We start from the raw sequence: 12,613 nt of genomic DNA, 5'->3' as shown, positions 1-12,613 counted from the left end.
AATCCTGGCTCCCTCCTCCGGCATCCGGCAGTTCCTCTGTGGGAACCAGGAATGGGGACGGGGGGGCTTGGATGGGGACACTGGGAACAGGCTGGGGACACCAGGAATAGGAATGGGGACGTCAGGACTGGGATAGGAACACTGGGAATGGGGATGTGGAAGACCAGGATGGGAACAAGGGGGACAGGAATGGGGGACACTGGGAGCAGGTTGGGGACAGCAGGAAAGGGAATGGGGACTTGGGGGACCAGGATGGGGACACTGGGAACAAGTTGGAGTCACCAGAAGTTGGGAATGGGGATACCAAGAGCAGGCTGGGGACACCAGGAAGAGGGAATGGGAACACCAGGAGACAATGGGGAAAGGGATGAGGACACCAGGAACAGGATGGGAAAGCCAGCAAAAGGTTGGGGACAACAGGAACTGGGAATGGGGACATCAGGAGTTGGGAATGGCAACACCAGGAATGGGAATGGGGACATGGGGGACCAGGATGGGGTCATGGGGAACAGGTGGGGCATTACCAACACCTGGTAATGGGAACACCTGGAGCGGGAATGAGAATGTGGGGGACCAGGATGGGGACACTGGGGACAGGAACGGGGACACTGGGACCAGGCTGGGCATTACCAGCAATGGGAATGGGCATGGCAGGAACGGAAATGGGCACAGCAGGAACTCTGTGTCTCTGCTGGCCCCCCGGGCTGTGCCTTGGAGCCCTGACAGCTCCTGCAGGTCGCAGCTTTCCCAAGGCCTGGCAGCACTCGCTCCCGTTGCCGGTCCTGCAGCGCCGGGCGGGACGCGCTGCGGATCCCGCCGGGCTCCGGCGCTGCCACGGAACCCGCCGGCACCGTCAGCCCGCACGGCACCCACGGCAAGGGGCACCACGGCCGGGCAGCTGCTCCCCACGGCATCGCCAGCCCACAGCACCCGGCAGCTCCCATTGACTCACTGCAGCAGGAGAGCAGCAAAGCCTGGTACCAAAGTCCCAGGGCAATTCTAGGGGCCAAAGGGACGCTTCCAGCAGCATTCCGGAGTTGAGTATTCCCGCAGAATTCCTTCTCCGCCTCTGCAGCCTCTCGTGCTGTTCCAGGGCTGTCTGGTTTACACTGCCCTCCTGCTGCTCCTGGCTCAGGGCTCGCCAGGGTCAGTGCCCCCTCGGCAGTCCCGGACAAAAGGAGGGCACTGCTCTGCTCTGCTTTCTGCTGCTGAACATCTTCATTCTCCTCCTCGCAAGGACCCACAACTCTCCCGCTTTCCAAAGAGCAGCAGCACTTGGCAGGCCCGGCAGGATCTTCCCCACAAAGGCCGTGGCACTGCCCTGTGCTCGTCCTGCCACAGGAGCTCAAGGCTTCTGCACAGCACAACTTCCCAGCAGTGACCTCCCTGCTCCAGAGGGATGAGGAGCCTCTGCTGAACTGCAGAGATTCACACACTGCAACCATTGCACTGCCTGCATTTCCTGCCATTCTGCAGCACTTGGGCATCTACTGGGGCTCTTCCTGCTGTTTAAGAAGGAGGTTTGAAAGCCCTGGGAGCTGGATGGAGTTTTGTTCCAGCTGCCAGCTAAGGAATTTTTCAACCTATTACACAATACATGCAATGAAAACTCCAGTGATTTAAGAACTTGGGCTCCAGCAGAACTGTTGGATTATTTATTTCATCAGGAAAAATATACCAGGAAATAAAGCCATCCCTTAATATATGTAAGTCAAATGAACTAATTTAGGTAAATAGGCTCTAAAAAGGAAGTTATCGAGTTTTATATATGGATACATTAGAGAAGTCAGAGCCACAGGAGCCCCACAGACATGGTATTTGTCCTCAGACAACTGCAAGAGAAGTGCAGGGAACAGAACAAAGGTCTCTATGGAACCTTTGTTGACCTCACCAAGGCTTTTGATACTGTGAGCAGAAAAGGTCTGTGGCAGATTTTGGAACGTTTAGGTTGTCCCTCCAAGTTCCTTAAAATGATCATCTCACTCCATGAGGATCAGCACGGCCAAGTCAGATATGGCAATGCACTTTCTGAGCCCTTTTTAATTAAGAATGGTGTGAAACAAGGCTACGTTCTCGCTCCTACCCTATTCACAGTCTTCTTTAGCATGATGCTCCAAAGGGCCATGGCAGACCTCGATGATCAGGACGGGATCTACATTCGATACCGTACTGATGGAAGCCCTTTCAACCTAAGGCAACTGAAGGCCCACACCAAGACCTTAAACCATCTTGTCCAGGAGCTGCTTTATGCTGATGACGCCGCCCTCGTCACTCACACAGAAGCAGCTCTGCAGCGTTTAACATCCTGCTTTGCTGAGGCTGCTGAGCTCTTTGGACTGGAAGTCAGCTTAAAGAAAACAGAAGTTCTCCATCAACCTGCACCTCAGGAAGTCTTCCATCATCCCTATATCACCATTGGCCAATCAGAGCTCAAATCAGTCCAGCAGTTTAATTACCTAGGGAGCCTCATCTCCTCGGATGGTGAGATTGACGGAGAGATGGACAACAGGTTAGCAAAGGCATTTAGTGCTTTTGGAAAACTCCATAAAAGAGTTTGGCAAAATAAACACTTGAAGAAAAGCACAAATATCAGTGTTTACAGAGCCATTGTGCTGTCTACTCTTTTATATGGATCCAATCATGGGTCATCTACAGCCACCACCTGCGACTCCTGGAACGCTTCCATCAACGCTGCCTCCATACAATCCTAAACATCCACTGGTCAGATGATGTGACCAATCCATCTGTTCTAGAACAGGCAGCAGTCACAAGCATTGAGGCCATGTTGCTGAGAACACAGCTGTGCTGGGCAGGGCACGTCTCCAGATGAAGGACCAACCACCCCCTCCCTAAGATCGTGCTCTGGGGTGAACTTGCCACCGGCTGCCGCGAGAGAGGAGCCCCGAAGAGGAGATACAAGGACTGCCTGAAACAACATCTGAGCCTTGGCCACATTGATCTTCATCACTGGTCTACTCTGGCCTCCAGTCGGGAGGTCTGGAGACACCCCATCTCTAACGCTGCTGCTTCCTTTGAGAACGCAGCAGGATCACCATCGAGGAGAAAAGACAACGCAGAAAGAACCGTGTCCTGTCGATCCCATCCAAGGAGTCTTTCTGCTCTGCCTTTTGCAACTGGACGTGTCTATCTCACATTGGCCTCTTTAGCCACCAGTGTGCTTGTAGCAAATGTGGGCAGAGCCCTTCCCAAATCTTCGTTCGCGAAGCCCAGCCATGATTTTGGATATTAATTTGGGAGTCTGGACTCATTGGTTTACTTGGTTCTGGAACTGGTATTTGGTTTATTTGGTTTTGGAAGCAGGTATTTGGTTTCTTTTGTATTATGGGTACTTCAGGTTGCAAAGAAAGAATCTTGAAGAAATCCTTTCTGGTATTTTGGATATTAACTTGTGATTTCTGGACTTATAAGTTGATTTGGTTTGGAAACTGGCATTTGGTTTATTTTGTATCCTTGAACCATTGGAAACAAATTGGGACCCCTTTGGAGGGACAAAGCTGTTGATGCTCCAGGGGTTCCAGGACCCTGAGGATTCCAGTGCCCACTGAAAATGTTATTCAGGGAGATCCTCTCAGTCCCTGGATGCGGGGAGTTCCAAGCAAGATCCCTGGGATTTTATTAACACATTAAAAGGTTTATAAAAGGTACATAAAGGTACATAAAAGGTGTACGTAACCAACATAGAAGTGGAGTTCTATAATATAATATGATTGACTTATAAAAAGTTGTGATAGAACTGTAAAAGAAGAGGTGTGATGCCTCAGAGCTTTTTGGGCTGCCCAGGGAGGTGGTGGAGTCACCGTCCCTGGAAGAGTTTAAGCAAAGACTGGCCATGGCACTGAGTGCCGTGGTCTGCTTGACGTGCTGGGGATGGGGCGTAGGCTGGACGCCAGTTGATCTCACAAGTCTCTGCCAACCTCAGGGACTCTGGGCTTCTGTGCCACCCCAACCTTTGGGGACAGCGTGCTGGTGGCTCCGAGGCTCCGTCCTTGCCTTGCCTTGCCCATCTCCTGGCTGCCAGGCAAGGGCCTTGTGACATCACAGCCTCTGTGGAACAGCGCGGTGGCTGAAAACTGTCAGCGCTCCGTCCCCGTGCCCAGAGCCTGGGCAGAAGTCGGCTGGCAGGGGCGGGCAGAGACTGTGCAGAGGTGTCAGCTCATCCCGCAGCAGCACGATGCCCAGCCAGGGCATCTCCTGGCTCCTCAGGCTCTCGGTGCTCCTGCTCTTGCCTGGCCCACTCGAGCCTTGCAGCCGTGCCACAGGTGCCATTGCTGAGAACCGGGGTTTTCCTTGGATGGCCCTTTGCCAGAAAAGGCAGGAGAGGCTGGAGAGAGGGGAAGGAGGGGGGTCAGGCCGCTGGGATGGGGCCGGCGGGCCGTGAGCCCGAAGCCAGCAAGGCCTTGGGCCCACATGGTGTCAGGGGAGGACTGAGAGCCCCCAGGGAGGAGGAAAGCTGGGCAGGCCCCAAGGCTGCTGGGCCTCTTCCTTGCCAGCCCTTTGGCCAAGGCCCTGAGGCAGAGGTGGGGCTCAGCCCCTGCACAGCAATGGGGCACAGGCTGAGCCCCAGGGACACCAGAGCCAGGCGGCCTGAGCTCTTCTTCCTGCAGCGTCTGCCTGGGGCAGCCCAGCCAGGCCTGAGTCTCTGCAGGAGAGGCCAAGCCCAGCCAGAGAGGGCTCAGCCCTCTGAGGCTGCACTCACTGCAAAGGGAACAAAACATTGACCCAGAGGACATCCTGCCCCCAAATGGAGAATTGGAAATGTCAAGAATAAAAAAGTCACACACCCCCTCCATTCATCAAGAAATGTTTAGAACTCTTTCCTAAAAGCATCCAGGAGTCGGGTCACCCAATTTTCTCTCTGACAAGGGTTTTTCAATGTTTCCCCTCAATTCCCAGGTTCAAGGGGGTCCCAGTACACTTTGGGATGTGTTGGATGCTGTGTTGGGGTGCAGATGTCCCCCCAAGTGACACAAGGGAGGGGCACAAAGGGGTCCCCATTCCTGATCCATCCTGGAGCAACCACACTGGGGGCAACTGGGATCAGAGTGGGAGCAGCTGGGCCCCTGCTGGGCTCATACTGGGACCATCCTGGGAGTGACTGCAATACTACTGGGAGTATGTGAGAGGCACTGCAACCATACTGGGGATGACTGGGATCAAAGTGGATTTGTACTGCAAGCGTCTGCAAGTTCCTGGGGTCATACTGGGACACATACTGGACACATACTGAGATCATCCTGGGAGCAACTGGGACCATGCAGGGGCAAATGGCCTCCTCCAGGCAGGGACTGAAAGTGCCTGGGGCCAGACTGGACTCAGACTGGGAGTCCCTGAGAGGGAAAGGAACCATCCTGGGGGGGACTGGGAGCAACTGGGACCACCTTGAGGGCAACTGGTATCCTCTTGGGAGTGACTGGGAGTGACTGGGCCAGCAGCCGCTGCTGGCGGGGCCCGGCAGGCCTTGGCTGGGGGGAGCCGGGCGGCCTCTGCGCGTCCCGCGCTGGGGAGGGGACAGGAGAGGCAGCACAGTCAGGGCAGGGCTGCCTTGAGTCAATTCTCTGCTGCTTTACAATCTCCTCCAAATTCTTTGGATTTCTTTGGGGGAACTTTGTTCAATTCAGCTCTGTGCTGCTCAATGAGAGCACTTTCCTTGACCAGGCAGGAATTCTCACCCTCCCCATTGCTCTCAGCCTGAACCCTGGACAGCTCTGAGGTCCCAAAGGGCTCCCTGTGCCCCAGTGCAGACTCAGGAGAGTTGCTCTGCCCACAAGTGACCTGCTGCTCAGCACACAGGTTCCCTGTGCTATTTGCACCTCTCTGTTGGTGGATGATCCACTTCAAAGATGCCTGGAAAAAAAGTGGGTTTTTGTAAAGACTCCACTTGCAAAATCAATTCCTCCCAACTCTTCCCTCTTTCCCTGTGCAGCTGAGCAGAGGGCGATACAGAGGAGTGCTCAGGCTCTGCTGCCTGGAGCTGTCCCTGCCAGCAGCTGCTTCCCTGTGCCCAGGGCTGGGCCCTGGCAGTGCATCCAGAGCCCATCCCAGCCCTGGGTGCTCAGCTCTGCCCTGCAGAGCCCTCCCAGCACAGGGCACTCTGCTGCCAGGGGCACCTCTGGCTGGGCAGGCTCTGATGGCAACAGCAGAGCAACCCTGAGGAGGCTGGAAAAGCACCACTGCTGCTGCCTGTGAGGCCCAGGGGGCTGATTTCTGACACTCCCTGCACCATTGCCCTCAAAGAAGAACAGCTTTGGATTTTCCATGCTTCCTCCTGAATGGAGACATGAATTGATCTTTCCCATTGCCCGTCCCTGGGAACCCGAAGCAGAACACTGGAAGTACAGGATCCTTCCCTTTCAGGATGCCCCTGCCTTGCTGCATTTCCTGAAAATTCCTCTTAGAAACCCCCAGCAGTCATTTGGAGCTGTGATCATTCCTGACATGTGCTGCACCGTCTCGACAGCAGAAGGGCCCTGCCCTGCCTTCCCCTGTCAATTGGGGTTTGCTCCTTGAACAGCCCTTCTCCCCCAGCCCTGGAGCAGCTCCCTGGGCCAGCTGAGAGCTGCCCCTGGCAGGCAGCAGAGTCCCTCCCCAACAGTGCCCTGGGCTGCAGGACCCTGCTCTGCCCCACAGCCCTGGGCACCCCTGGTTGCACCCCCGGCTTCACAGCTCTGCCAAAGTGCCCCCCAACAGCCCCCTCCTCACCCATCCCATCAGCTGGGGCTGGGCCAGAATTAGGAGATGCCTCCAGGAGCTGCCCCTGCACTGCCCTGCAGCCACAGACTGCCCGTGTGCAGCCCTGCCAAGATTCCTCCTGCAGGGAGCTCTCAGTCACCCTCCCAACCCTGAGCCCCTTGAAGCTCTGCCTGTGCCCTGCTGGTGTCCCTGAGCTGCCCTGGCAGTGCCCTCAGCCCTGCTGGGCTGTGCAGAGGAGCTGCTCCTGGGCAGAGCTGTCTCTCTGCAGCGCTGCCCGCTTGCCAGGAGCTCCCTGTGTGCCAGGAGCCCGGCCCAGCTCAGCAGCACAGACACAGCCCCAGGCACTGAATGACCCTTGGGGGTTGGGGATGAGTCCCTGAACATCAGACAGAGAGCAAGTTAAAGAAACCTCTGAAGAATTCCAAGTCAGATCCAAGTCCACAGTTTCTCCTGGCGTTAATGGGTCCCACTGAGGGCCAGCACTCAGAAATTGTCCCCTGCTTCCAGTCAGAGCCGAAAACTGGAGGCAGTGATGACAGGTGGGGACAAGCAAAGTCCCGGGGTCTGTGATGCTGAATAAATCTGGCTTTGTTTTGTTCTTGCAAAGGGCCAAGGCCTGACCCCCAGCCCTGGGAAGGGAGATCCTGTGCCTGCCTCATTCCTCAGGGCTCTTGCTGGGGCTCTGGGATGTGGGGATGTGCAATGGTAAGGGCAGGAGCATGGGGCAGCACCTATCTCAGTTGGATGAGACTGAAGTGTTTTGCTAAGGGGGATGAGTTATGAGGAAAACCAAACTCCTCCCTGTAAGCAACTGTAAATCAGAAATTAAGAGATTCCAGTTGAAGCAGTATGGAAAAAGGAAAAATAACAGCTCTTTATTAAAGGATATCTGTGTATTGGCAGAACAACAAAAAGGGGAAAAAGTGGAAAAGGGGAAGAAGGGGCTCTTCCCACAAAACTCCCGCTGTCTGTGGCTGGCTGTGGCCGGGAATTCCCCCTTTTGGCCGATGAACACACGCCACTGCCAACACGGGAGCGCAGGAGGGAAAGGGCGACCTCCTCCCCAAAAGGTTCCTCTCTAGGGGGGTCAAACCTGTCCCGTGAAGTCCGAGCAGGTCCGGGCTGGGGGCAGAACAGGGCGCAGGAAACGAAGGCAAACGGGAACCAGCAAAGAGCCAGATGAGCAGGCCGAGAACAAAAGGACCTCGGAGCCTCTCCAACACACCCCTTGCCTGAGTTAAGGCCAAAGTGAAGGGCCTTGCCCTTTGCCCATGAGAAAGCAAAAAACTCCACCCCCCAGAGCCTTCTGAGGGCTCCCAACCTGCAATGTGGGCTGGGCCAGTTCTTTTGTGGGTGTGAGTCACCCAAGGCAAAGCCCCCTCCCCCATTGAACATCTTTCTTTACCAGTGGGGCAGGGGAAAGAAAAATTCCTGCTTGGTTTTTTAGAAGAAGTAAAGCTATGACAGGGATCCCCTCCCCCCTGCCCTCACTGCCCCCCAATAACAGGAACTGGGGAGAACTGGGAAGCTTTCCTGGGAACACTGGATGCAGCCGGCTCGGGTCAGAATAAAAGCAGGTCTTGGGGGGACACACGACCCCCCAAACTCAGCGTGGGGATGGACTGGGGGGTCCCAGCTGGGCCCGAGGCCACGGGGAGGGGCTGCGGCCGCCGGCGGCTCAGGAGCTCTGTGGGGAGAGAAAAGGGGGTGAGAGCGGGGTGGGGGGAATGGGGGGGCAGAGAGGCTGTGGGAGAGCAAGGGGGGGACACGACCCCCATCTGAGGACCCCCCTTTACCTTCTCCCGCAGGTAGAAGCCGAGCCCCAGCGCCAGGAAGACCAAGCCCAAGACGAAGCCCCCGACCCCCACCAGGATCTTGCTGCGGACGGTGTCCGGTGGCATCTCTGGGGGGAGCCGGGGGGGTCAGCACCCCCAAAACCTCCTCCCACGCACCCCCCGGCACCCCACAGAGCCCGGCCCACTCTCCCCCAGCCCACCCGGGGGTCCCTCAAACCTCCTACCAGGCCCTTCCCAGCCCCTACAGGGATCCCATCCAGCCCATCCCAGACCCTTTAGGACCCTCCCACCCCCTCCCAGCACCCCCTGCACCCACCAGACTCCCTCTCAGTTGCCCCCAGTTGCCCCCTTTCCCCCCCGGCCCCCTGCCAGTGTGCCCCCGGTGCTGGGGGGGCCGGGCCGTACCCCAGTGCCGGCTGAGGGGGTGCTCCAGGCTGACGTGCTCCACCTGGCAGCTGTAGGTGACCCCGCGCCGGGGGGGGATTTCCAGCAGCACCAGCACCTGGCAGCTCCAGTCCCCGTTGGGGACCACATCGGTGGCCACCACGTGCTCCGGCAGCTCCTGCCCATCCTGGAACCACCTCACCTGCACCGGCGCAGGGTAGAAATCCATCACGGAGCAGAGCAGGCGGCCGGGGCTGGGCTGGGAGCTCGACGGCACCAGCGAGATGGACACGCTGGGGGGCACTGGGAGGGACGGGGGAGACACTCGGCTCAGCTGGGGGGCACTGGGAGGGAGGGGACAGAGCTGAGAATACGTTGGTAGGGATTGGGATGGCACTGGGAGGGACTGGGATGGCAGTGGGAGGGACTGGGAATAGAGTGGGGTAGAAGGGGCTGGGCTGGGGGGGGGCACTGGGGAGAGATTTGAGAGATGTGGGAGTGAAGTGAGAACGACTGGGAATGGATTGAGGGGGTCTGAGAGTGGAATGAGAGGGACTAAGAGTTAAGTGAGAGGGACTGGGAATGACTGGTCTGGACTGGGAAGGAAGCGCTCGGGACTGGGAGGCTGAGTCGTGGTGAGGGAAATCTGCTTTGGGTCTCCCTGGCAACTGGAGCGTCATCAGAGAGGCGCGCTGGGATTGGCTGAGGGGCGTGAGCTCGGTGGCCCCAGTGGGGTGGAGACGGGGGGGGGCACTGGGAGAGACTAGGATGGACTGGGATGGACTGAGAGGAACTCGGAGTGGGCATAAGGCCACGGGAACAGGCACAGGGAGGCCTGAGAGGTCTGGGGTGATTCCCAGGGAGGGTTTGAGGGGCTCCAGGGTCATTCCCGGGGCAGGGCCCGAGGGGACCCGCTCTGCCCCAGGCTCACCTCTCCTCTCCACGCTGAACGGGGTACCAAGTTTGTAGTTGTACCGGCAGTACGTGTCCACCTGACCCCGTTTGTACTTAAGATATTCACGGTGGCTGTTGTAGTCTCTGGCCTGGATCTCCCCAAATGGGGTGTCCCCCACATAGACCCCCACATCGCTGTCAAAATGCAGGAGCTGCTCCCGGTGGTAGAATTGCCTCTCCAGGAACCTCACCTGTTCGGTGCCATTGATGAAATGACACTCCTGTTTTCCCATCCACTGGAACACCCCTGTGTGTGCAGGACACGGGTCAGGGGGTGCCCCGTCCCCACCCATCATCCCTCAGCCCCCCACAGCAGGGTGGGAGCTCAAGGGACCACCCCGGACCCCCCTTTCCCAACCCACTCTGTCCCACGGACGCCCCAGCACCGGTTCTTGAGTGAGGGGAACCCCTTCATCAGTCCCCCGGAGATGGACAGCGGGGTTGGGGACCCCCACAATGCGGATACAACCCCTTCCAGAGCCCCAGGAACTGAACCCCCCACCAGGGCTCAAGGAACACCGAGGGATCCCCATGGCACCTCTCTGCCTGCTCTCCCACCACCCCTTTCCCCCCCTCCCTTTCCCACCGTCCCCCCAATCCCCAGAACCCCCCGCCCTCACTTTCGGGCTCCCACCACCCTCCCACTAACTCCAAACTTCCCTACAAACCCCCTCCTAATCACCTTTTGGGCTCCCACCCCCTCTTTCCCCCCCTTTCCCACCCCACACCCCTTCCCGCCCGCCCCCCCCGCTCACCCGACAGCTCCTCGCCCGCAGCCGGGGGGGCTCCCAGCACCACCAGCACCGCCAGCACGGCCCCAGCTCCCCGCACACGCTCCATGCCCAGCGCCGGACAGCTGCTGACAGCCCAAAACCAGCCGGGCGGCGCCGTTTTGGGGGGTTTGGGGCGCGCTGGGCTTGGCTGAGGGCGCAGTTGGGGCCCTTTTTTCGAGGCGTCTTCCCGGCGACTGATGAGTCATCAGCGCGGCGCGCTGGGATTGGGCGCGGGCGGCGTGGGCGCTTTGGGATTGGCTGAGGGCCGTTGGGGCCCCCGCGACAGCCCCGGGGCTGGGGGGTTCGGGGGGTCCGTGGGCTGCGGGGGAGGGGGGAGCTCAGGGCCCACCAAAAATGTCCAGCCACGGCTCCGGGGGCACACTGGCAGGGGGCCAGGGGGGAAAGGGGGAAACTGGGGGCAACTGGGAGGGAGACTGGGGGGTGCTGGGGGTGCTGGGAGAGGGGTTGGAGGGTCCTAAAGGGGCCGGGAGGGTCTGGGTGGGATCCTTAAGGGGGCTGGGAAGGGACTGGGGCTCGGCTTCTACCTGCAGGAGAAGGTAAAGCGGGGTCCCCAAATGGGGGTCGTGGACCCCCCCCTTGCTCTCCCACAGCCTCTGTGCCCCCCCTCTCCCCCCAGCCCCTTTGCTCTCACCCCCTTTTCTCTCCCCACAGAGCTCCTGAGCCGCCGGCGGCCGCAGCCCCTCCCCGTGGCCTCGGGCCCAGCCGGGACCCCCCAAACCCTGCGCTGATTTGGGGGGGTCGCCTGTCCCCCCCTTCCCTGCTTTTGTTCTCACCCCACCCAGCTGTTCCCAGTGTTCCCAGTAAAGCTTCTTAGTGCTCTGCACTCCTGGTTGTTGGGGAGAAGTGGGGGGACTCTGAAAATCCTGGGAACTAGGGGGTTTGGGCACTCCCAGATCTACAAAATCCTGGAGAAAGGTGGTTTGGGGATGTGGGGAGCTCTAAAATCCTGATAACAGGGGGTTTGGGCAATGTCAGCCTCCCAAAAACCCAGGAAAAGGGTGTTTGAGAATATTCAGACCCCAAAAATCTTGGGAATGCGTTGTATGGGCTCTCCTAGACCCTTAAATTTCCAGGAACAGGGGAGTTGGAGCACTCCCAGACCACCAAATATTGGAAAAGAGGGACTTAAAGGCTCCCAGCCTCTTCAAACTCTTGGAAACAGGGGGGTTTGTGCACTCCCAACACACCCAAAATCTCAGGAACAGGGGGGTTTGAGCACGTCCAGAGACACAAAATCTTTGGGACAAGGATGTTTAGTCACACCCAACCCCTCAAAATCCTCACATTGTGCAGGTCCAGGCCCACAAAATCAGGGAAAACCGGGCTTTTGGCACTCCCAGACTTTGGAAAATTCTGGAAAAAGTGGCTTTGGGCACTGCCAGCCCCTGAGGGAACAGGGGGAATTTGGCACACACAGACCCCAAATATTGTGGGAAAACAGAGGTTTGGGCACACCAAGATCCCAAAATTTCTGGGAACATGGGGGGGAGGGGGAGGGGGGCGTTGGGCAGTGACAGCTTCCCAAAACCCGACGAATAGGTGGGTTTGGGCACCCCCATACCACAAGAACCTGGTAACAGCAGGTGTTGAGCACCCCCAGAGCCCCCACATCTTACTCAAAGGGCTATTTGGGCACAACCAGACCCCCCTCCCCCCCAAAATGCAGAGAACCCCCAGGTCCCCAAAAGTCGTGGAAAACAGGGGTTTGGGTACTACCAAAAATGCCAGAAAAAGGGGGATTGGGCACCCTCAGCCCCCCATCTCCCTCTTGTTTGGGGCAACTCTGAGCATCGGGACAACTTTATCCTCTGTTTGAGGTTCCCCTGAGCTGCGGAAGCCCCGGATGGGTGTTTTTGGGTTGCCCTGAGATTTGGGAGCCCTGGATGCCCATTTTTGGTGGGCCCTGAGCTCCCCCCTCCCCGCAGCCCACGGACCCCCCCGAACCCCCCAGCCCCGGGGCTGCCGCGGGGGCCA

The 12,613-nt window shown here is 58.3% G+C and overlaps 3 protein-coding genes across 4 annotated transcripts in view; 1 reads left to right on the top strand and 2 right to left on the bottom strand.

Annotated features, from left to right (window-relative positions):
* Positions 1-12,613, top strand: part of LOC135404424 (class I histocompatibility antigen, F10 alpha chain-like) — a 538,949-nt gene that overhangs the window by 449,109 nt on the left and 77,227 nt on the right. The gene's annotated exons all lie outside the window — the stretch shown is intronic.
* Positions 8,320-10,884, bottom strand: LOC135404449 (class II histocompatibility antigen, B-L beta chain-like). The gene is made up of 5 exons (XM_064639202.1): positions 10,601-10,884; positions 9,823-10,092; positions 8,913-9,194; positions 8,508-8,614; positions 8,320-8,398 (listed from the first exon to the last, which is right to left on the bottom strand). Exons 1-5 carry the CDS (start codon positions 10,683-10,685, stop codon positions 8,390-8,392), a joined length of 753 nt encoding a protein of 250 aa, XP_064495272.1. The 5' UTR covers positions 10,686-10,884; the 3' UTR covers positions 8,320-8,389.
* The window catches only part of LOC135405985 (class II histocompatibility antigen, B-L beta chain-like), a 4,275-nt gene continuing 2,485 nt past the window's right edge, over positions 10,824-12,613 (bottom strand). The window contains exon 5 of the mRNA XM_064640497.1: positions 10,824-10,937. Within this exon, the coding sequence (XP_064496567.1) occupies positions 10,824-10,937 (114 nt within the window). The remainder of the gene's footprint in view (positions 10,938-12,613) is intronic.

This window comes from Pseudopipra pipra, chromosome W, assembly GCF_036250125.1.
Source record: "Pseudopipra pipra isolate bDixPip1 chromosome W, bDixPip1.hap1, whole genome shotgun sequence".
Taxonomy (NCBI): domain Eukaryota; kingdom Metazoa; phylum Chordata; class Aves; order Passeriformes; family Pipridae; genus Pseudopipra; species Pseudopipra pipra.
The sequence above is the reverse complement of the archived record's forward strand: the minus strand, read 5'-3'. Positions and strand labels throughout refer to the sequence as shown.